Genomic DNA, 27,503 nt, shown 5'->3' with positions numbered 1-27,503 from the left:
CAAGCGTTGCCTGATCTGCTGAGTGTTTCCAGTCAACTTTTTTTTATCTTAGATGTCCAACATCTAGAATATATTGATTTTTGCATCAGTGATCCTTTAATAGTTATTAATTTGTCATAGTTATTTGTAAAGTAAGAGGAAAACAATATTTTAAGAAGGATTTCAGTAAAAGGAGATTCCGTTGCATTTTGATTTTATTCGGCTGTATATGTTCCTTGCTGTTCAAAATAATACTTTGTTTTCTTTCCCAATTAGGTACAAAATTCAGCCCTGGATAGCACTTAATATTAAATTCTGCCAGCATGAACTTATCTTCCCACATCTCTTCCCTGGGAGATGAATATCGATCTGAGGATTATGTTGAGCCTCACTATAAGGAATGGTACCGGGTAGCTATTGATACCTTGGCAGATGAAGGTATTCCTGCCTATGAAGAATTTCTAGCAAAGGAAGGACTGGGTGTGTTTCTGGCTGAGGAGGAGCTTCATTTCATCAAGGACAACGTTAAAAAATTGCCTCCGTCAACATCGACCTATTCTCTGAATGAAGATGAAGGTGGCTCCTCCTCTGGCACTTACTGGCCTATTCATTCAGACATAGATGCCCCAGATTTAGACTTGGGATGGCCTAATGTTGTACGATGCTTGGAGACACAAACTAAAATTGACCTATGCTTTCATCCCCCTCGGGAAAACTCACCTACAATCAAGGAGATAGTCAGGAAACTGATAAAGAATGGACGGCAGGTATTAAAATACTTTTAATAGTAAAATAACTGTGGCATCCAAATTTAAAGAGCCCTTGGAGATGAGGATTCATCCATGCTCATTGGGCCCTGCAAAGACTGGGGTTTATAATTGACCCCTTTATTCATATTTTGGTTTGATGTTTTAAGTTTCCTTTACGTTTTGTTTTTAGAAAGTTTGTTTATTAGTGTCACAACTAGGCTTACGATAACACTGCTGTGAAGTTACTGTGAAAATCCCCGAGCCACCACATTCCAGTCCCTATTCGGGTACACTGATGGAGAATTTGGCACAACCAGTGCACCTGACCAGCACCTCTTTTGGACTATAGGAGGAAACTGGAGCACCTGGAGGAAACCCATGCAGACTCCACACACAAGCTGGGAATTGAACCGGGGCCCTAGTGCTGTGAGGCAGCAGTGCTAACCACTGGGCTTGCTTTTTTTATTTTGTCCCTCAGTTTGATTGATTTTAGTTTATTTGATTTGCCAAAAAGATTGGAGGTGAGGATTAGTTGCTGTGACAAGTTTAGTGATGAGATTAGGCTTTGGCTGAAAGCGTTCCAAGCTCATAAGGAAGGGTTGCATCATTTGAATTTCAGCAGGGCCATTTTTAAAATTTTGATAGAATAAATAAAGGAGCAACTGGTTCCACTGGTCACTGACTGGGGGGAACACCTCGACAAAAGGAAATTTGTTTTTTTTTTTAGGCAGTGAGTTATTGTGACTTGAAATGCACTGTCTGAAAAAATGGTAGAAGCAGCTTCAAAAGTAACATCCAAAAGGGGATAGGAAAATTGATGAGGAAGAATTTGCAGGACTATGGGAAACAAAAACGGGGAAATGCAACAAATTGGGGGTAAAACTTTCAAAGAGCTGGGACTGATAGCCACCTTCTGTGCAGTATAGGTCAATTCGAATCGTGCCTGGAGCTTTGGCTCTGAATTGTGACCTTTTTAATGAAATAAAACTGCACAGTGGTAGGGATTTGTGTTGTTTGCGATATTTTCAATAAATTCCATGTGCAAGATGTTTAAGGGTCAATGTTAACTGCCTGGCAGGAAGCTAGCAAAAGCAGAAGGCAATCTTGTCTTTGCCCAAGTCAGGCCTCATTTGAATTGAGCTGTTTTTGATGGATACACCTGGCCAGCTGAGAGGAAATGAAGCTCGGGCATCTTTCAGGCTATCACCATTACCAAGAAGCCGCCAGCTACAAGGACGGTGGTGGAGAATGTGATTTAAAATGTACTCCATTTTTAAAGTTACAAAGCCAATGTGCAGAGTGGACAGGGCATGCCCTTAATCCATTTCTTTTCTTGCTACAAAAACCAATTTATGGTTCCCACAAAAGAGACATACAAGATTCGAGCCGACAAGAAAAGTCATTGCATCTGATCTCGGGCTTGATCTTAGCCAAAAGGCCAAGAGGTGATCAGAGTGCAATGTGAGAGAATATTTTTGCAAAGCTCTTGTTTGTTTTGCAGTGGAGAGAGAGCCTCGTGGGGCATGGGCAACAGTCCTCCACTCACAGTCCCACCGAGGGAGATTTTATTTAACTTGCCTTTCGTTTCACCTAGCTTCCTGATAGATTCCCCTAACAGGACGAGCAGGGTTCCACACCATACTCAGAAACTGGCTAGAATTCCATCAGGATCCTATGTTTATCATTGGACCTCCTGATTTGCATTTGAGATCTGCAGACACTTCATCTGTCACCAAATAATGGTAGACCAGGGCTTGGTCCAAAGCAGGTAATAGCAAGAGAACAGCTAACATTTATACCTCTCATGATTTTGACCTCAATGGAAACACATAAATTGCCCCTTAGTCTTCCATGATGTATAGGTTAGCTGTACTAGCCCTGGTAAACGTATGGGGTTACCGGGATAGGTTGGGTAAAGGGCCTGGGTAAGTTACTCTCAGTGCAGACTTGATGGGCCAAATGGCCTCCTCCTGCACTGTAGGGATACTATTATGATAAGCACACTATTTTAACCACTCCCCTTACCCACCAATTGGGGAGAATTAAAATCATGTTGCTAACCATGAGGCACAACTGTAAGGATTCTTTTTTTTTCAGTCTTATTTTCCTAGAATATAGTCCCTGCAGTGCAGAAGGAGCACTTTTGACCCATCAAGCCTGCATCGACAACAATCCCACCCAGGTCCTTTTCCTGTAATCCCATGTATTTACCCTAATCCCCCAACACTAAGGAGCAATTTAGCATGACCAATTGACCTAACCCACACATCTTTGGACTGAGAAGGGAAACTGGAGCACCCGAAGGAAACCCACGTAGAGAGTTACCCAAGGCTGGAATTGAACCCAGGTCCCTGGTGTTGCAAGGCAGCGGTGCTAATCACTGTTCTATTTAATTCTTGATATCTTTTTGGCAATGGAGTGATGTGAATGGGTGCTTAATGTAGCAATCAGGACAACCTGCTCATAATGTCTCTTGAGAGGTATCAAATGTGACAACAGTGTGAAGAAAGCGGTTACAACTCCATTCTCTTTGCAATTCTTTCCTCATTTACTAGGTGCTCTGACTGGATTCCTATCCTATACCTACCCATATCAATGTGGGGGAGGTGGTGGCGTAATGCTATTCCCAGAGACCCAGGCTGTAGGAACATGGATTGAAAACCAATCATGACGGCTGGTGAAATTTAAATACAAATTAATTCAAAATTTGGAGTTGATCGCTAGCCTCTGTGATAACAACCATCAAATTATTGTCAGTTGTAAAAACTCACCTGGTTCACTATTATCCGGTAGAGAAGGAAATCTGCCATGTGAGATTGCAGACTCTCAGCAATGCGGTTGACTCTTAACTGCTCTTGGGGGTGGATGACAAATGCTCAAAACCCATGAATGAATTAAAAAAAACTTGTCTGGTCCTTTATCACACCTGACATCCCCCGCCCCCCCCATCACTACCATCAGAACCTATCCACTTATTGCCCTCCCTCAGACATTTTCCTACACAGCACCTATAGGACCAATAGTAGTAGCCTTTGACACCTTGTCATCTTGCTTCCACACCATCCCTCCATATCCATGAGCAAATAGGATCAAGTAAGCAGCAAGGAAGAGAAACACACACAGTAGAGGCAATCAAAGAAACCACAATATAAATGAGACACAGGGAAGGAGAGATATCACGTCTTGTGTTTTTAGTGTCTTTAATAGGATGATGGCCTGAGGTGCCCAGATGATATCTGTTGACATTCTGTGGGCAATAACAGAGAAAGGTCAAGTAATGATCTCACTTAAAGTTAGCCACCTTTAAATGGCTGGAAGCCTGTGTCCGTGAAGACAGCAGAGTCCGGATAATAGGCCCTTGTGGATACCCAGAGTGCTGTGTATCTGGGGGCTGCCGGAAGTAAAGTTGGTGAAGAGCAGCATTGATCCTCTCTTTTGTGATTTTGACAGGAATCAATATCCCACAGTTCCCATTACTGGGAGGTGGAAAAGTACACAAAAGAGTGGAACTGGAGGCCATTGTTGATTAAATACAATTTGTGCTTTTTTAAAAAAAAAAGTGTTATTGAATACAGATCCTTAGTGTGATTATTTATTACTCTAAGTACTCTCATAAGAACATAAGAACGAGGAGCAGGAATAGACCGTCTGGCCCCTTGAGCCTGCTCTGCCATTCAATAAGATGGCTGATTTTTTTTTTCGTGGACTCAGCTCCACTTACCCACCCACTCACCATAACCTTTAATTCCTTTACTGCACAAAAATTTATCTATCCTTGCCTCAAAAACATTCAATGAGTAGCCTCGACTGTTTCACTGGGCAGGAAATTCCGCAGATTGCATGCTTCACCTTTGTGTGAAGAGGTTCCTCCTCAGCTCAGTTCTAAATTTGCTCCCCTTTATTCTGAGGCCATGTCCCCTAGTTCTAATTTCACCTGCCAGTGAAAACAACTTCCCTGCTTCTATCTAATCTATTCCCTTTATTAATATTTATGTTTCTATAAGATCGCCCCTCATTCTTCTGAATTCCAGTGAGTGTAACCTCGGTCTATTCAGTCTTTTCTCATAAGCCAACCCTCTCAACTCTGGAATCACCCTAGTGAATCTCCTCTGCACCCATCCAGTGCCAATATATCCTTTCTCAAGTAAGGAAACCAAAACTGTACACAGTACTCCAGTTGTGCCCTCACCAGCATCCTATACAGCTGCAACATAGCTTTGCTGTTTTCAAACTCCATCCCTCTAGCAATGAAGGACAAAATTCCATTTGCCTTCTTGATTACCTGTCCTTGTGATTCTTGCACAAGGACACCCAGGTCCTTGCATGCTGCAATTTTTTATCATTTAAATAATAGTCCATTTTGCTGTTATTCCTATCAAAATGGATGACATCACATTTACCAACATTGTTCTCCACCTGCCAGACCCTGGTCCACTCACTTAGACTATCTAAATCCTTTTGCAGACTTTCAGCGTCTTCTGCACACTCCGCTCTGCCACTCATCTTAGTGTCATCTGCGAATTTTGACATGTTACACTTGGTCCCCAACTCAAAATCATCTATGTAAATTGTAAACAATTGTGGTCTCAACACTGATCCCTGAGGCACACCACTAGTCTCTGAAAAACATCCATTTACCCCCACCCTTCTCTTTCTGTTAGTTAACCAATCCTCCATCCTTGCTAATACATTACCCGCATTATCTTATGCAGCAGTCCTTAGTGTGGCACCTTGTCAAATGCCTTGTGAAAATGCAGATACATCACATCCACAGATTCCCCATTATCCATTGAGCATGTAATGTTCTCAAAGAATTCTACCAAATTAGTCAAACATGACCTGCCCTTCATGATCTCATGCTGCATTTTACCTAGGAGACAATTTATATCCCGATTCTCGCAATTTCTTCCTTGATGATAGATTCAAGCATTTTCCCTACTACAGAAGTTAAGCTAACTGGCCTATAGTTACCCACCTTCTGTCTACCTCCTTTTTTAAACAGTGGCATTGCCCTTGCTGTCTTCCAATTTGCGGGAACCACCCCAAAGTCCAGCAAATTTTGATAAGTTAACACTAGAGCATTTGCTATTTCCCCCGCCATCTCTTTTAGTACCCTGGGATGTATTCCATCAGGACCAAGAGATTTGTCTACCTTTAGCCCCATTAGCTTGCCCAATACTACCTCTTTCATGGTAATAGTTTCTAGGGGCTTCAAGATTGAAGTTAAAATATGTCAACACCTGAAGTTTTATTGTCACAAATATCACAAGGTGGGATTTTAGGTTGCAGTGTCAGCAACACTGGATCTGTCTGATTTTATACATCTAATCTCATTCTTTTGGACATATAACTAATATTTTATAGCAGATATGTAAATATCACCTGAATGGAACCAAGTCAACTGTGGTTTCATGTTCTGGTTGCTGTTCAAGGGACATGAGCATTTATTGCCCTTGAGAAGGCGGTGGTGAGCCTCCTCCTTGAACCATGCGGTTTAAGCATACCCACAGTGCTTTCTGGGAGAGAGTCCCAAGTTTCTGACCCAGTGACAATGGAGGAATGGTGATATTGTTCCAAGTCAGGATGGTGAAAGCTTGGGGAGGAACTTGCAAGTGGTGATGCTCTGATGCATCAGCGACCCTTGTCCTTCTTGGTGGTGCACTACTGTCACTGCATCAGTGGTGGAGGAAGTGAATGTTCAAAGTAGTGGATGGGGTGCCCATCATGTGGATTGCTTTGTCCTGGGTAGTGTTGTTGGAGCTGCACTCATCCGAGCCAGTGGAGAGCATTCCGTCACACGCCTGTGCTAATGTGTGGCTTGTTGATGATGGACAGGCTTTGGGGAGTCAGGAAGTGAGTTACTTGGCTCAGATCTCCCAGTCTCTGACCTGTTTTTGTAGCTAAAGTATTTAGCTTGGAATAAAGATTAAAAGGAGCTAGTATTTGAAAAGAAAGTAATAGAAAAATATGGAGCAAAAGCAGTTAATTCATCTGACATAGATAGCTCCCAGCTCTGCCACTGGCTTATAGGACTGGATGGTCTACTTCAATGCTGTCATTTCTGAGATTCTACAGAACTTCCAACACTCATTTCTGAATTTTCTTTTTCTCTCCAGCTCAGGCCCATTTGTTTCTGGAGGACGGGTGACTTTTATTTTAATAATAAAATTGAAGCAGCACTTTGGCTCCAGCTCTCTCTGTCAGATCCCTCAGCCAAATGTCGTCATGTTTGCATTATACACTTAAAGCCGCATTGATGTTACATCTGCACACTCTACTTTCCAATGGTTGCTGTCTCAATGAGACAAACCCTGAGATAAAAAGAAAGTACCGAGTGGAAACAAAGTCCTGCCTTGTGTTAATGCATCTCCAGACCTTACTGCGAGTAATAAATCTGTTCTTAAGCTGAGTATTTTCTCAGAGTTATCTCCCTCTTCACCCTTTCAAAAAAAAATTCTGCTACAAAGGTTTGAAACGTGTAATAGACAGGACTTGATCCCAAACCCCTATTCAAAAGCCCATGTGCAATTTGCGGTGGCAAATATTGGGATACCTAAATATCTCATGGAGCAGTGGGATGGTTAATTAACATTTAATTTGAGCCCCCACATTGTAATTGGGAGTCTGATTTAAGATATAATGCTGATGTGCAGGTTCCTCAGATATTGGGTAACGTGTTATAAAAAGGGTGGTGGCTTCATAAGCTCGGAGCTTTTAGCAGCACTCATTATATCTGTCCAAGGATCTTTTCAATCTCCCTCATCCCCTTGCTATCGCTGGCTCTGATTGTTTTCCTATCAGCACCTCCAATCATCACCCTCCCCCAGCGTCACTCGCCAATCATCGCCTCACAATCTCGTGCGCCCGTCACATACTGCCCCAATTATCAAGAACTATCCCCATTGTTCAAATTGCCCATTAAGCTGGCTACAGGCTGGGAAATGGACCTACAAACTGTTAATGGAGTAACGACAAAGTGCTGGAAAACTTCAGCTTGTTTGGCAGCATCTGTAGAGAGAAAAACACAGTTAATATTGGTGTCTAATATGACTCTTCATTGGAACATAAGTAATACTAGACACAATGCTGTCAGGAAAGAGACATATCTGACTCGAAATGCTATCTCTGTTTATCTCTCCACAGATGCTACCAGACCTGCTGAGCTTTTCCAGCATTTTCTATTTTCCCTTCTGATTTCCAGTGTCCACTGTATTTTGCTTTTTCTAAACTGAGACGTGACCAGTAATCAGTACCCCAGCCTCAGCCAACCCTTCCGCCTCCCACTGAATATCAGGGCTAATGTTTCAGCAATATGCCCCCACATGTTCTACATACTGATGAGTGAAAATATCAGTAACTTACTCCAAACAGTTTCCTTGTATTTTTACCTTCTGCATACATTGAAACCTAACTAATTTCCATGTGTTGGAGAAGAGTGCACTGTTGCCATAGTCGTATAATAACAAGACACTTCCACTGCCAAGGGCTAAGTTTCTTTATTTTGAATTTCAAACAGGTTATTGCCATCGTGATGGACATTTTCACTGATGTGGACATCTTTAGGGAGGTTCTCGAGGCTGCAGCAAGAGGAGTCCCGGTCTACATCGTTCTCGATGAATCTAACTTCAGTCACTTTACCAAAATGTGTGAGAAACAAGGAGTTCATCTTCAGAGGCTCATGGTAAGGCTTTCTTGCTTTGGAGGTTGCTGCTGGTCCTTCCTCATCTAAAATGAGTGTGTGTTGGCCCCAGGTTTAGTTGCAAAGGCAACAATAACAGTTGCAAAGCGAGCCCAAGGCTGGAGGTGCAGTGCCAGCCAAAGGTTAGGCTGCAGGCGTTGGCTACACAAGCTGCTGCTTGCTTGTTTACCTCTCTACGGGCTCTTTACCTGACTCTTTGGACCAGCAGCTATCTTGAGGCAAGTCTCTGGGAGCACAGTTCGGTATGAAGGGGCTGTCGTACGTGAGCTGCATCTGAACCAGCGACAATGAAGGAATGGCAATAAATACCAAAGTCAGGATGGTTAATGACTTGGAGATGACAGTGTTCTTCTAGGTGCAGTAAGATATGGATTTGGGAGGTAATGTAGATACCAGGCATCACAGCTCTGGCACTCCAGTGATGGGGGGGCGGGGAGGAGCTATGTTTAGATATTGATGGTGAATGAGGTCCCCAGTCAAGGGGGCTGCTTTGTCTGGATGGTGCCGGGCTGTCTGACCATCCAGTCAAGTAGAGACTATTTCATTATACTCCTTGTCCTATGCTTGGTAGGTGTTGAAGAGGCTTTGGTAAGTCAGGAGTTGAGCCACCACCCCAGAATACTCAATCACTTGTCTCTTCTTAATAGCCATGATTGTGGCTAGCCCAGTTAACCCAGAAAGAAAAACCAGTAAAACTCAGGAAAGGACTGATACTGGTCTGAATTGGAGTTCTATTTTAAGATATACGTAAGCAATTCAGAATGGTACCAATCATTCTCCAAGTTATATTACTTTTTTCTTCTGGAAATTTTAAGGTCAAATGGCTAAGTCATTGGGGACTTAATGAAGACAATGTTGTTGAATGTGCGCAATAAGAAGTCTCACACACCGAGTTAAAGTCCAAGAGGTTTATTTGGAATCATGAGCTTTCGGAGCGCTACTCCTTCATCAGGTGAGTCACTTATCTGATGAAGGAGCAGCCGTCTGAAAGCTCGTGATTCCAAATAAACCTCTTGGACTTTAACCTGGTGTTGTGAGACTTCTTACTGTGCCCACCCCAGCCCAACGCCGGCATCTCCACATCATTGAATGTGAACAGATTTGCACTTGCTTGTTGGAGGTTGCCATTGCCTGGCAATCATATGGCACGCATGTTAATTGGCACTAATCAGGCCCAGCCTGAATGTTGTCCTTGTTGCATTTGGACACACTGTTTCAGTATCTGCGCAATTGCAAATGGTGAAGTAAACTTTGTGCTATCATCGACAAATGTCCCCACTTCTGACTTTATATGGAGGGAAGGTTATTGATGAAACAGCTGAAGATGATTTGGCCTGGGACACTATCCTGAGGAACTCCTGCAGAGGTGACCTGGAAATGAGATGACAGATCTCAATGTATCTAGTGTACAGCATCGGTTGAAGGTCTTGTGCGGTGAAGAAGTCTTGTTCAAGCCTGTGCATGAAGATGTTGGCATATTGAGGTGCGAATTTGGTCCCCATGGCTGTTCTGTGTGTCTGGATGAAGAACTGGTTGTTGAAGGTGAAGATATTGTGGTCCAGGATGAAGTGGATGAGATGTAAAATTGCATCTGGAGACTGGCAGTTGTCAGCTTTGAGTACTGAGGCAATTAAAGCAATGCCATTATCGTGGGGGATGCTGGTGTAGAGTGCTGAGCTATTGTGATGAGTAGTGCTCCTCGTTCAACTGCTCCACATGTGCTGAGTTTCTATAGGAAGTTCGTAGTGTCGCGACAAAAGCTGGGGGTTTCGGGATGCCCTCAATGTAGCCGGAGAGGTTCTTGCACAGGTCCCATTGCCCGATATGATGGGACAGCTGGGTGTGTTTGCCTTGTGTATCTTCAGGAGACAGTAGAGATCTCTAATGCGGGGAGTACATGGGATGGGAGCACGGAGGGTGCTCTGAAGGTCCACATCAAAGGCCTTGATCAGTCTGAGTTGACAGGTATGTTCTTTGGTCTGTAGTGTTCCTCTTGTTCAGTGGTCAGTACACTTCTTTGCAGTAATCTGTTTTGTTCAGTATGACGATGGCCCCTCCTTCGTCTGCTGGTTTGATGACAATGTTGCGGTTGATCTTGAGAGCGCGGATGGCATTGCATTGTGCTTGGGTGATGTTCGGGGCTGTGTTGTGAGTGTGGCTGACGAATCTGGTGTTGACGCACCTCCTGACAGTTTGGGCGTACATGTTTTGTGGACACATCATACATGGGCAATTTTCCATGTTGTCAGCCGTGCTTGCACGCGAATCGAACCGGGCCCCTGAAGTTGTGAGCCAGCAGCACTAACTAATGTGCCACTCTGTTGATAGTGTTGTAGTTGAATTGGAATGGTTTTGTTATGGGCACAACCCGTTCTAGAATACACATCTTCATCATTAAAGCTGGGAAGTTACCAGGGTAAGAAGCAGCGCTCTGAATGCTAGTGGCTTTTGCTACCAAATAAACCTGCTGGACTTTAACCTGGTGTTGTGAGGCTTCTTACTGCGTTTACCCTAGTCCAACGCCGGCATCTCCACATCAAAATTACCAGGGCTCAAAGAAATTGCCAAGTTCGATGCACTCAGTCACACCATGAATCAAATTAACTAAAAATTGATATCCTTGGTGATGGGGATCTCAGGAGGAGGTCAAGAAGGAATATTTCCTTCGTACTTTTTTGTCTGGAGGTGGTTACAAATGCTTCATCCCCATCTTGTACATTCACGTGCTAGGCTCCTCCATCATCCAGGGTGGGAACCTTTATGGAACCTCTTCCTCCCATTAGCTTTTTAATTGTCTCGATCACTCACTAATGACCGGATGTGGTAGGGCCACAAATCTTTGACCTGACCTGTTGATGGTGAAATTGCTTGGTTCTACTTACAGCCCAATGGAAGATTTTGCTGTAGATTAATGCGGTTGAAATTGATCATTTAGATTTGTTCTGTTTTATTTTGTGGACACATCCACATATGGGCAATTTTCCATATTGTCAGCCGTGCTTGCACGCACATACACAAATCAAAGCCGGATCCCTGAAGTTGTGAGCCAGCAGCATTAATTACTGTGCCGCTGTGTTGGTAGTGTTGTAGTTGAATTGGAATGCTTTAGTCATGGGCACAGCCATTCTAGAATATACAGTTTAACATGCATGTTGTTCTGTATTTCCAGCATGTCTGATTCTACTCAGACATGTGATGGGGACACAAGTTTACAATATGGGTTGGGTGAAACTATCAGAAAAATCAGACTAGCTTCCAGTTGACACTTTTGAGTTTGTTTCAAAAGCATTTTTGTTTGGTTTAAATAAGAAAGTATTTATTTGATCAGACTGGAAACATCCTCAAACAACTTTAACATGGATAAGCCAGGAAATTCCATTCTTTTGCGAAAAGTACATATGCATCTTATTTACAGTACAAAAGACAAAGTTGCTAATAAATACCTTCTCTGAATATTGCAATTTTTCAAATACAAATTACAATGTTTGTACTGATTGTAAGGTGCATTAAGATGAAAGCACAAGAAAAAGCTCAGTAATGTATTTTTTAAATATATAACTATCACAAACTACACCAAAGTGATGAATGTGAAACACGGCGAGACATGTTCCTTCGTCCAGGTATATATTACAGCAAACCACATGATTTTACAATATGACAACAGCATGGAATACACCGTAACTGAAAGTGGTTAAATTCCTTGACCTCATCAGGATAATAAACACTTGACTATGTCTCCCAGATTTAGCATCAGCTTGTGTTTTACTGATTGGAACACTGCCTAGAACCTTTGCATTCCAATGTTCAGATTATAAGAACTTCATTCATAATTTTCATGTTACTTACCAACATCTGTCATCATTCAAAACTGATAAAATCGAACACGGTTGTAAATTTCTTGTTATGTTGATCATAAGTAGTTGGAAACTTGGAGTTTGGCTTCCAGTTTTGCATCATTATGTTGTAGACATAATGCAAACTTGATGGGCCGAATGGTGTCCTTCTGCACTGTAGGGATTCTGTGATCTATGAACTCCTGTATTCAAGGAGAAGATTGCGCAATTGCAGACAGAAAGTAGGCTCTTTTAAGCTTCTGAAAATAGTTCAATAGTGTAAAAACTGTTATTGGTTGGGGCCCTGCAAGAAAATGACTCAACTTAAGTTATTTACAGCACAGAAAACTATTGGTTTTATAACTATAACTATAGGTTTTCTGTACTGTACTGTCACAACGTAATCTTTTGCATCGGCCTGCCCTCTGTTCAAAGACCAAACTTGGAAGTCATGGGCAAATTTTTCTTTGAAGTATGAAGTAATTGGTAAGAATCATATTCAGGGATTTAGGCATCCCTGGTGAGGTCAGGACTTATTGCCCAACCTTAATTGCCCCTTGAGAAGGTGAATCATTCTCTTGAAGTGCCACAACTGGTTGTAGCAGTTTTTGTGTTATTGAACTATTTTCTAAGCCATTTCAGAGGCTTAGAGCCAGCTTTCTGTCTGGAATTGCACAATCTTCTCCTGGAATACAGGAGTTCATAGATCATAGAATCTCTGCAGTGCAGAAAGAGGCCATTCAGCCCATTGAGTTTGCTTTGACCACAATCCCACCCAGCCCCTAACCCCTTAGTACCATGTACTTACCCTGCTAGTCCCCTGACTCCTAAAGGGCAAATTAGCACAGCAACCAACCTGACCTGCCCATCTTTGGACTGTGGGAGGAAACTGGAGCACCTGGAGGAAACCCACACAGACACGAGGAGAATATGCAAACTCCACACAAACAGTGACCCAAGCCAGGAATCAAATCTGGGTCCCTGACGCTGTGAGGCAGCAGTGCTAGCTACTGTGTTGCCCTGTTGGGATGCCTTGTTGAAGTTGTTCAACTGGTAAGGCCACTCTTGGAATACTGTGTACAGTTCTGGTCATTCTATTAGAAAGAGTGCAGAAAAGACTTAACAAAGAACAGAGAAATTTACAGCATAGGAACAGGCCCTTTGGCCCTCCAAGTCTGCACCGACCAGGCTGCTTGACTGAACTAAAACCCCCTACTCTTTTTGGGACCATATCCCTCCATTCCCATCCTAGTCATGTATTTTTCAAGACACCCTTAAAAGCCACTATCGTATCTGCTTACACTACCTTCCCAGGCAGCGAGTCCCAGGCATCCACCACCCTCTGTTTTTTATTTTTAAAAAATGCTTCGTACATCTCCTTTTAAAGCTTGTTCTTCACACCTTAAACCTATGCCCCTTAGTAATTACATCTTCCACCCTGTAAAAAAAGCTTCTGACTATCCACTCTGTCCGTGCCCTCCATAATCTTGTAGATTTCTATCAGGTCACCGCTCAACTTCTGTCATTCCAGTAAGAATAAACCAGGTTTCTCCAACCTCTCCTCATAGCTAATGCCCTCCATACCAGGCAACATCCTGGTCAATCTTTTCTGTACCCTGTCCAAAGCCTTTACTAGGATGCTACTAGGACTTGATGGCTTGAGTTATATGGAGAGGCTAGATAGACTGGGACATTTGTCCCCAGAGCATAGGAGGTTTAGGTGACATCTTATAGAGATCTATAAAATAATGAGGCACATAGATAAGGTAATAGTCAACTTCCTAGAGGGCGTAGGTTTAAGGTGAGAGGAAAAAGATACAAAAGGGTTCAGAGAGACAATTGTTTTACTGAGGGTGGTGAGTGTCGGGAGCCAGAGGTACTAATAGAGGTGGGTACAATTTTGTCTTTAAAAAGTCTTTAGAAAGTTACATGGGTAAGATTGGTGTAGAAGGATATGGGTCAAACAAGGGCAATTGGGACTTGCTTAGTGGTTAAAAACTAGGCAGCATGGACAAGTTGGGCAGAAGGGTCTGTTTCCATGCTGTGAACCTCTGACTCAAAAAAGAAGAGAGTTTGTCAGTTTTATGAAGTGTGTAAGATATGAGGTGAGCAGGAGTGAGGGTTGCTCATGTGGTGAGTGTCTGAGGAGATTGACAGGTAGGGAAATGCATTGCAGTAATTGTGAATGGGGAAAACAGAAAATTGTGAGTGGTGAAGCTGGACGTGATAAAGGTAATCAGCAGAGAACAAGATGGTAATGTTCTTATCAAAAGCAACATACCACAGATGCTGCAAATCTGAAATAAAAATAGAAAATGCTGCAAATATTCCAAAGTCTGGCAGCATTTGCATCCGAGGGTTCTGAAAGAAATGGCGGAGGTTATAGTGGATGCCTTGGTGGTTATTTTCCAGACGTCGCTGGATTCCGGGGAAGTGCCGGAAGATTGGAAAACGGCTAATGTTACGCCATTGTTTAGGAAGGGTGCCAGGCAAAAGGCGGGGAATTATAGGCCGGTTAGTTTAACGTCTGTGGTAGGTAAAATGTTAGAATCCGTCATTAAGGAGGAAATTGCGAGGCATCTTGAAGGGAATTGCTTGATAGAGCAGACGCAGCACGGTTTCATTAAAGGGAAGTCGTGTCTGACAAATTTACTGGAGTTCTATGAGGATGTGTCTAGGGCGGTGGATAGAGGAGAGCCGGTGGATGTGGTCTTTCTGGATTTTCAGAAGGCGTTTGACAAAGTACCTCACAAGAGGTTATTGCAGAAGGTCGAGGGACATGGACTTGGGGGTAGGGTGTTAGCGTGGATAGAGGATTGGTTGTCAAATAGGAGGCAGAGAGTGGGGGTCAATGGGTGCTATTCGGATTGGCGGATGGTGACTAGTGGAGTGCCCCAGGGGTCGGTGCTGGGGCCTCAGCTTTTTACCATTAATATAGATGATCTGGAGGAGGGAACCGAGTGTAGGGTGTCGAAATTTGCTGATGACACCAAGATTGAGGGAATGGCAAATTGTGCGGAGGGTGTGGAGAGTCTGCAGAAGGATCTAGATAGGCTGGGCGAATGGGCCAGGAAATGGCAAATGGAATTTAATGTTGGCAAGTGTGAGGTGGTCCACTTTGGTAGGAATAATGGTAGGAAGGACTATTACTTACGTGGCGAAAAACTGCAGCAGGCGACGGTGCAGAGGGACCTCGGGGTCCTTGTGCACGAGTCGCAAAAACCCAGCTTGCAGGTGCAGCAGGTGGTCAGGAAGGCGAATGGGATGCTGGCCTTCATAGCGAGGGGGATTGAATATAAAAGTAGGGAGGTCTTGCTGCAGCTGTATAGGGCATTGGTGAGGCCGCAGCTGGAGTACTGTGTGCAGTTTTGGGCGCCGCACCTGCGCAAAGATATTTTGGCCTTGGAGGGAGTGCAGAGGAGGTTTACTAGGCTGATACCGGAGTTGAGGGGGTTGAGCTATGAGGAGAGGCTGAATAAACTAGGCTTGTACTTGTTAGAGTTTAGAAGAATGAGGGGAGATCTCATTGAGACGTATAAGATGATGAATGGGATGGATAGGATAGAGGTGGAGAGACTCTTCCCACTCAAAAAAGACAGTAGGATTAGGGGGCACAGCCTCAAGATAAAGGGGGGGCGGTTTAGAACGGAGTTGAGGAGGAACTTCTTCACTCAAAGGGTGGTGAATCTCTGGAATTCTCTGCCCGTTGAAGTGGTGGAGGCTACCTCGCTAAATATTTTTAAGACGCGGGTTGATGGGTTTTTGATGAGAGAGGGGATTAAGGGTTATGGGGAGAGGGCGGGAATGTGGAACTGAGCCCCGACAGATCAGCCATGATCTTATTGAATGGCGGGGCAGGCTCGAAGGGCTGGATGGCCTACTCCTGCTCCTATTTCTTATGTTCTTATGTTCATTTGTGAAGAGAGAAATGCAATTAGTGTTTCAGGTCTGTGAACTTTCTTACCTTGGTAACTTTGTTGAGATCATTGAGCTGTTTCCAGAATTGCAGCCATGTTCTTGGAGCTAAGACTTGCTCTGCCTCAGTTTTCAATGTGATATAGGAGGGGTGGGGTCTGCCTTGGGAGAACAAGATCTCTGTCTCTGTTCAACACCTACGCCAGGGCTTCTCAAGAAGCTGGGAGAGTTTAGATGCTGTTCCAGTATTTGCTGCATTTGTTTCTCATCTTCATCTGCAGCCAGAAGAAACCTCTAAGTACCTCTAACGTACCCCCAAGTGGTAGCAGAGAGGTCTGATATCTTCCCTCGCTCCTTCCAAACTAGTATGCTGCCAACAAATAGTACTGACAAGCTGCACAAATGTTGTATGCTTTCCTTGACAACTTAAACTGACTGGTGCAGTGAACCCAATATCTTCTATGACCCCATTATTAGTGCAGTTACATTACTCAGTCATAGGGGGATGATTTTGAGCCCGCACACTCCATCTTTGGGAATGGCAACAAGTGCTCAAAATCTGGAGAGTGCGTGGCATATTTCTGAGTTCTGATCTTAGAGGGCCCTCACTGGTGGAGCGGCATCAAACATACCGCAGGGACTGCAGGTAGCTCAGCTTTATACATTAGTGCGTCATTGTGAGCACTCTCTTTCTGCAACACCGCACCCCCCCCAAACAATTGCCAGTCTCTTAATCCTCCCACTACATCTAGGTGTATCTCCAGGATCCACAGCTGAGGTTGAGGTGGCCTGCTGACTTCCATACACTTTTGCTTGAGATGATCTTGTTGGGCCTCCCCTGGGGTCCAGGACCTCAAGGGTCCTGGCCTGCTTTCAGGCACGATGTGGAGGTGCCGGCGTTGGACTGGGGTAAGTAGTCTCACAACACCAGCTTAAAGTCCAACAGATTTATTTGGGAGCACAAGCCAGAAGCTTTCAGAGTGCTGCTCCTTCATCAGGTGAGGCATTCAGGCATCATGGATATCTGACTACTTCCTCCCTCAGTGTCAGGGGCTAGAGGTGTGTTGCTCACAGGGAGGGTGTTGTCAGATGGGCTGGAGATGCCCAGGGTCCCCCGGCTGGAGGGCCCAGGCTGTACTCCTGATGATCCACTTCCCTTCAGGTTCCCTGTGCTCCTCCATGCACACTCATGGATTGCCACCAGTGCCTGCACCATTCAGTCAAAGCCTTGGACAATCGTGCAGACATCTCCTGCCATGGAATGCATGCCCTGCACCAAGATCCCCACTGCAGATGCCAACTCAGTGTTTGTCTCAGTGTGCTGCAGTGACAGCACCATCTCCTCAGAAGTTGATGGAACTCCTGCAATCGGCCTTGCATCCGAGAAGGGTTGCTGGCATCCTTCCTGATACTCGTAGCTCTGTCTTTGCAGCTCCAGTGGATGTGGGATAACTGGGCCCAATGGCTCAGCAGAGTCCTGGGCTCTGACATCCCTCCTTATGCTGGTTCCCTGGGATGTCCCTGCCTTTGCCTACTGTGGATCTTCATCTGAGAGAGGCTCACCAGGGAGTGACCCAGATGCCTGCCCAGATGTTCTCCAGGGAGTGACTCAGATGTATCTGCGTTGGTGCCAGGTGCAAGTAACAGCTGTGATGCATTTTGAGATGTTGGAGTCCAGTGGGTTCAGGATGATGGTCTGGCATGTTCCACTGATCATCCTGCAAGAGAAAGGACATGACATCAGTGCACAGTAAATCAGAAGAAGGACAAGAAAAGGCTTGCTTTCTCTACGTAACAGTTTTTGGGCGGTAAGAAGTGAGGAGTTAAAATAGCAGCAGTTGCAGAATGTGGAGATGTTGTTGGGGGTGATTAGGGTATTAGGGAGGAAACAACCTCTTTGAAATGCTGAAGGACAAGGGTAGGGCAAAATGCTTAGGTGGCGGTATTATGCTGTAGGTGACAGAAGTACCAGACGATGGTCCATTGAATATGGAAACTGTCAAACTGGAAAAGCACAACAAGGGAAACCCTATCAAAGTTCTGGGAGGAAGAATGAAAGCTTAAGTGTCTGGAATGGAATGGACATGGTTGAGGGCTCTGTTAAACACAACGGGGGAATCCTATGCTGAGGCAAAAAGCAGGCAGATCAGAAGTGATGCTAAGAAAAATTGCCTTGTTGGAACGGATGTGGCCGAAGGAAAAAAAAAACAGGAGAATGGAATAGAGTCCTAACTGGAAGCAATATGTGAGGGAGTGGAGACCAAGTCACAGAGCCAGTGGGCTTTTTTACAGCAAATTCCAAACCTGTAACCTTTACCATCTTAAAGGACCAGGGCAGCAGCTGCGTGGGAATACCATCACCTGAAAATTCCCCGATTTAGGAAATTTTTGCTGTTGCTGATTAAAACTCCTGGAACTCCCTCCCCAACAGCACTGTGGGTGTATTTACATCACATAGAAGGCAGCTCACCACCACCTTCTTGAGGGCATTCAGGAATAGGCAATAAGTGTTGGTCTAGCCAGCAACACTTGTGTCCCATAAAATAATAAAATGTAAATATTGGATTGTTTGTGAGCTTATCAATTAATATAAGGGAGTGCCTGTAGATGTTATCTTATGGATTTACAAAAGGCGGTCAATAAGGCTCCACTAACCAGATTTATTTTTCTTTATTCACGCAATGGATGTGGATTTTGCTACCTCGGCCTGCATTTAATGCCCATCCCTAATTGACCTTGAACTATGTGGCCTGTTAGGCCATTTCTGAGAACATTTAAAAGTTAACCACATTACTGTGGATCTAGAGTCACATATAGGTAAGGACAGCAGATTTTCTTCCTTAAAGGACATTAATGAACGAGATTTTAACAGTGATCATCATTAGATTCATTAATTCCAGATTACTATTGAATTCAAATTTGACCATCTGCTGTGGTGGGATTTGAACCCAGATCCCAGAGCATAACCTTGGATCTTTAGATCTACTGCCCCCGCAATAGAAAAATGGTACTGCATAGAGACTTTTAACTTGTATGTTTGGAAGATAGAAGATGAAGGGCATTGTCAAAGATTTTTCATTTGTAATGTACGCTGGTGGGACATCTGGATTTCTTCTAGGTCTTCAATCTTTCACCATGATTATTAATGACTCGATTAAAGGAATAGAGAACCATATTATCCAGATTTGCAAATGACACTAAATTAGAAGCGTTAGTAACTACTGCAGAAAGTTGGAATGGACATAAACCAGTAGAAAAATATGAACGCGTTCACTTTGGACCCATGAGGGCTAAATCAGAATATTTTCTAAATGGAGAGGAACAAAAAAAATTTTGTAAGGTTATTTGTACAAATCACTAAAAGCCAGTAATTGGTACAAAAACAGTCATAAGAAATGATTGAACAAGTCTTTATTACACAAAGGGGTGAAAGTTACATTGCAATTACATAAAGTACCAAGTAGACCTCATCTGGAGTAGCATATTCAGTTCTGGGCATGAACTTCAGGAAGGATAGATTAAACCTTAAGCAGGTGTAGTGTAGATTCACTAAGGTTTTATCAGAGCTAAAAGGTTCAAATATGAATAAAGGATTTAGTGGGGTCGGCAGAGATAAACCATTTCCTGTGGTGGTTGAATCCAGACCAAAGGGGCATACTCTTAAAATTAGAGCTAAGCTATTCAGGGATCATGCCAAGAGGCATTTACTCATCAGAAGGTAGTAGAAATCTGGAACTCTCCTAAAGCTGTTGAGATTAGGCCAATTGCAAAATTCAAAATTGAGACTGAACGCTTTTCGCTCAGTGCAAGGATCTTAAGAGTTATGAAGCAAAGTGACAAGATGAGTCTACAATACAGAGCAGCTGTGATCTAACTGAATGGCAGAACAGGTGTGAGGGGAAGAATGGTCTGCTGTTTCCGTGTAGCACTGCAACTCATTTTGCAGACCATACCTTGAACTGAATGTATTGGTCTCGATGGAAAAGAAGTGTATATTCATTTGTAAATTAAATTCTGAAAGATAAGAACATAAGAACATAAGAAATAGGAGCAGGAGTAGGCCATCTAGCCCTTCGAGCCTGCCCCGCCATTCAATAAGATCATGGCTGATCTGTCGTGGCTCAGTTCCACTTTCCCGCCCTCTCCCCATAACCCTTAATCCCCTCTCTTATCAAAAACCCATCAACCCGCGTCTTAAAAATATTTAGCGAGGTAGCCTCCACCACTTCAACGGGCAGAGAATTCCAGAGATTCACCACCCTTTGAGTGAAGAAGTTCCTCCTCAACTCCGTTCTAAACCGCCCCCCCTTTATCTTGAGGCTGTGCCCCCTAGTCCTACTGTCTTTTTTGAGCGGGAAGAGTCTCTCCACCTCTATCCTATCCATCATCTTATACATCTCAATGAGACCTCCCCTCATTCTTCTAAACTCTAACGAGTACAAGCCTAGTTTATTCAGCCTCTCCTCATAGCTCAACCCCCTCAACTCCGGTATCAGCCTAGTAAACCTCCTCTGCACTCCCTCCAAGGCCAAAATATCTTTGCGCAGGTGCGGCGCCCAAAACTGCACACAGTACTCCAGCTGCGGCCTCACCAATGCCCTATACAGCTGCAGCAAGACCTCCCTACTTTTATATTCAATCCCCCTCGCTATGAAGGCCAGCATCCCATTCGCCTTCCTGACCACCTGCTGCACCTGCAAGCTGGGTTTTTGCGACTCATGCACAAGGACCCCGAGGTCCCTCTGCACCGTCGCCTGCTGCAGTTTTTCGCCACGTAAGTAATAACCCTTCCTACCATTATTCCTACCAAAGTGGACCACCTCACACTTGCCAACATTAAATTCCATTTGCCATTTCCTGGCCCATTTGCCCAGCCTATCTAGATCCTTCTGCAGACTCTCCACACCCTCCGCACAATTTGGCGTTCCCCCAATCTTGGTGTCATCAGCAAATTTCGACACCCTACACTCAGTTCCCTCCTCCAGATCATCTATATAAATGGTAAAAAGCTGAGGCCCCAGCACCGACCCCTGGGGCACTCCACTAGTCACCATCCGCCAATCCGAATAGCACCCGTTGACCCCCACTCTCTGCCTCCTATTTGACAACCAATCCTCTATCCACCCTAACACCCTACCCCCAACTCCATGTCCCTCGACCTTCTGCAATAACCTCTTGTGAGGTACTTTGTCAAACGCCTTCTGAAAATCTAGAAAGACCACATCCACCGGCTCTCCTCTATCCACCGCCCTAGACACATCCTCATAGAACTCCAGTAAATTTGTCAGACACGACTTCCCTTTAATGAAACCGTGCTGCGTCTGCTCTATCAAGCAATTCCCTTCAAGATGCCTCGCAATTTCCTCCTTAATGACGGATTCTAACATTTTACCTACCACAGACGTTAAACTAACCGGCCTATAATTCCCTGCCTTTTGCCAGGCACCCTTCTTAAACAACGGCGTAACATTAGCCGTTTTCCAAACTTCCGGCACTTCCCCGGAATCCAGCGACGTCTGGAAAATAACCACCAAGGCATCCACTATCACCTCCGCCATTTCTTTCAGAACCCTCGGATGCATTCCATCTGGTCCTGGGGACTTGTCCACAATCAGCCCCTCCAGTCTGTCGAGCACCGCCTCTCTAGTAACAGTAATGTCATTAAGACCCTCCAGTCCTACCACCTTTCCATCACTAACACCCGGCAAATTATTCACGTCCTCCTCCGTGAAGACAGAAACAAAAAAGTTATTCAATACCTTAGCCATATCCCCATCCCCTACCACTAGGTCCCCTTTCTCATCCTCTAAAGGATCAACGTTCACCCTAGCCAGCCTCTTCCTTTTTATATATTTATAAAAACTCTTGCTATCCTTTTTTATATTAAGCGCTAGCCCAGCTTCATAGTTTGCATAAAAATGACTTAATTGAGGGGTGATGTTCTTTTTCAATTTAATCCAGTGTCACATTTGAGTTTTAATTAATTACTAAGAAATCGGTGTTTAATCAATCATTACAGAGTAATTCAATTAACAGCACCCGTGGCGACTATTAAATCAATTAACACAGGTAATAAAGTGTTTGAAATGTGAAAAGGATTTGATCGGGTTGTAATGGATAAGTAACATCATCTGATGAGCTTTTCAAGAACAAAGTTGATTGATTAGTGTCACGAGTAGGCTTACATTAACACAGCAATGAAGTCACTGTGAAAATCCCCGTATCACCTGTGACGCCTGTTCAGGTATACTGAGGGACAGCATGGCCAATGCACCTAACTAGCACATAGTTTAGACTGTGGAGGAAACTGGAGCACCTAGAAGAAACCCAAGCAGACACTGGGAGAACAGTGTCCACACAGACAGTGGCCCAAAGCCAGGAATCGAACCGAGGTCCCTGGTGCTGTGTAGCAGCAGTGCTAACCACTGCGCTACTATGCAGCCCCAAAGGATTACAATCTGAAAATTAGGCCCAGTACATTTAGAGTAAAGTCAGGAAGTGACAATAGTCAATGGCAATTTGAAACTCTCTCCTCAAAAAGAAGTGAATTGATGCTAAGATATTCAGGGATTCAAAGACTGACAGTGATAGAGTGTACTGTTGTAAGAGTGTCAAGGAATATGAAACAAACTGAAAATGGAATGGCGAAGTAGATTAGTCATGACCTAATCAAATGGGTGTAGTGAGAAAGTGGAAAAATAATATCTGATCAATTTGGATGGGTAATAGCTTGTTTTTTGAAATTGCTGCATTTAAAAATGTATGATTTGAGTGGATGGTTATTCACAGTGGTTTACAGAATAGAAGTTTGGGTGGCATGGGTGGTTAGCAATGCTTCCTCACAGATCCAGGAGCCTGGGTTTGATTCCTGGCTTGGATCATAGTTTGTGCAGAGTTTGCACATTCTCCACTTGTCTACGTGGGTTTCCCCCCTCAGTCCAAAGGCGTGCAGGTTATAGAGTCATAGAGGTTTACAGCATGGAAACAGGCCTTTGGCCCAACTTGTCCATGCTGTCCGTTTTTTTTAAACCCCAAAGCTAATCCCAATTGCCCGCATTTGGCCCATATCCCTCTATACCCATCATACCCATGTAACTATCTAAATGCTTTTTAAAAGACAAAATTGTTCCCACATCTACTACTACCGCTGGCAGCTTGTTCCAGACACTCACCACCCTCTGTGTGAAAAAGTTACCCCTCTGGACACTTCTGTATCTCTCCCCTCTCACGTTAAACCTATGTCCTCCAGTTTTAGACTCCCTTCCTTTGGGAAAAGATATTGACTATCTACCTTGTCTATGCCCCTCATTATTTTATAGACCTTTATGAGGTAACCCCTCAGCCTCCTATGCTCCAGAGAAAATAGTCCCAGTCTATTCAGCTTCTCCTTATAACTCAATCCATCAAGTCTCAATAGCATCCTAATAAATCTTTTCTGCACGCTTTCTAGTTTAATAATATCCTTTCCATAATAGGGTGACCAGAACTGTACACAGTATTCCAAGCGTAGTCTTACCAATGCCTTGTCCAACTTTAAGAAGACGTCCCAACTCCTGTATTCAATGTTCTGATTGATGAAACCAAGCATGCTGAATGCCTTCTTCACCAACCTGTCCGCCTGTGACTCCACTTTCAAGGAGCTATAAACAAGTATCCCTAGATCTCATTGTTCTGTAACTCTCCCTAACACCCCACCATTAACTGAGTAAGTCCTGCCCTGGTTCAATCTACCAAAATGCATCACTTCGCATTTGTCTAAATCAAACACCATCTGCCATTCGTTAGCCCATTGGCCCAATTGATGAAGATCCTGCTGCAATTGGAGATAACCTTCCTCACCATCCAGCATGCCACCAATCTTGGTGTCATCTGCAAACTTACTAACCATGCCCCACTATATTCTCATCCAAATCATTAATATAAATGACAATTAACAATGGGCCCAGCACTGATCCCTGAGGCACACCGCTGGTCACAGGCCTCCAGTTGAAAAACAACTCTCGACAACCACCCTCTGGCTTCTGTCAAGAAGCCAATTTTGTATCCACTTAGATGCCTCCCGCTGGATCCTGTGGGATTTAACTTTTTGCTACAACCTACCATGTGGTACCTTGTCAAAGTCCATGTAGACAACGTCAACCGCATTGCCCTCATCTACCTTCTTGGTTACCCCTTCAGAAAACTCAGTTAAATTTGAGAGATCTGATTTTCCACTCACAAAGCCATGCTGACTGTCCCTAATTAATCCTTGCATCTCTAAATGCCTGTAGATCCTGTCTCTCAAAATACCTTCCAACAATTTACCCACCACAGATGTGAGGCTCACTGGCCTGTAGTTCCCAGGCTTTTCCCTGCAGACCTTTTTAAACAAAGGCACAACATTTGCCACTCTCCAATCTTCAGGCACCTCACCCGTGACTATCAATGATTCAAATATCTTGGCTAGGGGACCCGTAATTTCCTCCCTAGTCTCCCACAACGTCCTGGATATACCTCATCAGGACCCACGGATTTATCTACCTTGATGTGCTTTAAGACTTCCAGCACCACCTCCTTTGTAACATTTACACTCCTCAAGTCATCAATATTTAATTCCCCAAGTTCCCTAACAACCATACTTTTCTCAACAGTAAATACTGATGAGAAATATTTATCTCTTGTGGATCCACACATAGATGATCTTGTTGATCCTTAAGATGCCCTACTCTCTCCCTTGTTACTCTTTTGCCTTTTATGTATTTGTAGAAGCTGTTTGGATTCTCCTTTGCCTTACCTGCCAGAACAATTTTGTGTCCCCTTTTTGCCCTCCTGATTTCCCTCTTAACTCTACTGTTACAGCCCTATACTGGTTAGGTTAGGTGCATTGGCCATGCTAAATTGACCCTTAGTGTCGTGCAATACATAGGTTAGAGGGATTAGTGGGGTAAATATGTGGGATTACGGCGATGAGGTCTAGGTGGGATTGTTGTCTGTGCAGACTCGAAGGGCTGAATTGCTGCCTCCTGCAATGTAGGGTTTCTGTTTCTATGAAGTTGTTTTTCATTACTTTTTCATATAGATAATAACAAATTAGAGCCACTAAGTACAATTAATTTAAGAATAAATTCAATTGAATCAATCATACTTCCTGCCCTACAGGCATGTAGTGGCTTCAATGTTTAAAGATGTGGTGTGGTCATGCAGAATAGATTTTTCTAAAAGAATTCTTTCAGCGGATTTGGGCATTTCTAGTTGCTGGCATTTCCGGCAGTTATTACCCACCTCTAATTGCTCTTGAACGGAGTGGCTTGCTAGACCATTTCAGAATCAACAACATTGCTGTGTGTTTGGAGTCACATGTAGGCCATACTAGGTGTAAGGATCCTTATCAGGTAGCATTAGCAAACCAAATGGTTTTTTTTATGACAATCAAAAATAGTTTCATGGTCATCATTTAATTCCAGGTTTTTATTGAATTCAAATTCAAGTGTGGACAGAAGTTTGGTTGGCTAAGAGGAAATAGAGTTGGCAAAATAGGTTATTCTTTTGGGTTGGCAAGATGTAATGAATGGAGTGCCACAGGGATGGAGTGCAGTTACAATTCATATTCATGACTTGAGTAAAGGACCAAACGTATGGTTGCTAAATTTGCTGATGACACAAAGTGAGGTAAGAGATAAGGAGTCTGCAAAGGGATATGGATAATGTGGGCAAAAAATTGGGAGATGAAGTATAATGTTGGAAATGTGAACTTCAGCAATTCAGCAGGAAGTTTTAAAAGTGGAAAGAAATTGCAGAATTTATGTAACAGAGGATTTGGAATGTCCCTGTGTATGAATTGCGTGAAGTTGGTATACCAAGTGATTGGGAAGGTAAATGGAATGTTCTTGCTTAACACAAGTGGAATGGAATATAATAGTAAGAGTGTTTTGCTATAGTTGGTGAGACCACATCTGGAATATCAAGTCCAGTTTTGGTCAGAGAAGGTTCACTGAGAGCTGGGATGGGAAAGGGGTGGGCGGTTACCTAATGAGGAAAGATTTGACAGGCTGGGCCGGTACCCATTGGAATTCAGAAGGTGGAGATATGCCCTCATTGAGAGGACTTCAGAGGGTGAATGCTGAAAAGATGTCTCCTCTTGTGTGCATCAATCTAGACCTAGGGGGACGCAGTTTAAAAATAAGCGCTCTCCCATTTAAGACCAAGAAGAGGAGAATATTTTCTTTGGGGGTGGTGTGTCTTTGGAACACTCTACCCCAGAGACCAGTGGAGGCAGCGTCATTAAGGGAGAGACAGATTGTTTTTGACTAATAAGGGAATGAAACGTTACTGGGGGTAGGAGGAATGTGGAGTTGAAGTCAAATACAGATCAGCCCTGATCTTACTGAATGGCAGAGAAGGCGTGAGGTGTCAAATTACTCACTCCTCCTCATTCGTATATTCAGAAACTTATTTTCTGTTGCCCAAGCAATGTATTTGAACCCAATCTCAAAGGCACACACCCTTCCTGTAGCCAGTAACCTTCCTTTGTCAGTGTCCTCAATCACTGAATGTGCTCATCATGACTGAGTTATTTCATGTAAGCTGTTTTCTCCATCAACTTAGGCTCACAGTTTTCATCTGTGATAATTCAATATCACCATAGCTGCTCTTTTTCCACTTGAATTTACAGCAGATTTTCTGTCGGCACTACAAAGATTTTAATTAGATTCTTGGACATTTGCCTAATCAAGAAGGATCCAGCACTTTGACTCAGGCCAGATGGTCCATGAAAATTAAAATCTGAGACAAATTCCATGATTCCCAGGCTTAAATAGGGTATGGATCAGAGATCAGAATCACATAGAGTGGTCACAGCTCAGGAGCAGGCCATTCGGCTTGTCAAATGTTGCTAGCTCACCAAAAGGAGCAATTTACCTCGTGTCATTCCCCCGCCTTCTCCCTGTGGCCCTGCACGTTCTTCCTTTTCGGGTAATACAATTCCTTCCCAACCGCCTGAATTGACCCTGTCCCCACCACACTCTCAGTGTGGGTGGGATTTTATGACCTTGCTTGAGCGAGACTGGAAATTTCTGCCCGAGGTCAACAGAGCTGTTGTTTTTGACTAATAAGGGAATGAAACGTTCTGTTGTTGGAATCTCACCTACTCCAATTCCGTGGCGGGCAGGGTGGTAGAGTTCTGGCCTATATTCCAGGTCCTAACTACTCGCTGCATGGGAGGGGAAAAAAAACTTTCCACACGCTGCCACCTTTTTTTGCCAATTATCTTAATCATGTGCTTTCTCATTCTCGTTTCTTCCTCCAGTGGAACAGTTTCTTCCTATCTACTCTGTCCAGACTCTGTTTTTG

The 27,503-nt window shown here is 43.8% G+C and overlaps 1 protein-coding gene across 1 annotated transcript in view; it reads left to right on the top strand.

The window, feature by feature from the left end:
• The first annotated feature begins 261 nt into the window (after nt 1-261).
• The window catches only part of fam83b (family with sequence similarity 83 member B), a 48,783-nt gene continuing 21,541 nt past the window's right edge, over nt 262-27,503 (top strand). The window contains exons 1-2 of the mRNA XM_080192019.1: nt 262-746; nt 8,245-8,409. Coding sequence (XP_080048145.1) covers nt 303-746; nt 8,245-8,409 — 609 coding nt within the window. The 5' untranslated portion in view covers nt 262-302. The remainder of the gene's footprint in view (nt 747-8,244; nt 8,410-27,503) is intronic.

Source organism: Carcharhinus amblyrhynchos, chromosome 7 (genome assembly GCF_965287045.1).
Source record: "Carcharhinus amblyrhynchos chromosome 7, sCarAmb.v2.hapA, whole genome shotgun sequence".
NCBI classification, from domain to species: Eukaryota; Metazoa; Chordata; class Chondrichthyes; order Carcharhiniformes; family Carcharhinidae; genus Carcharhinus; species Carcharhinus amblyrhynchos.
The sequence above is the reverse complement of the archived record's forward strand: the minus strand, read 5'-3'. Positions and strand labels throughout refer to the sequence as shown.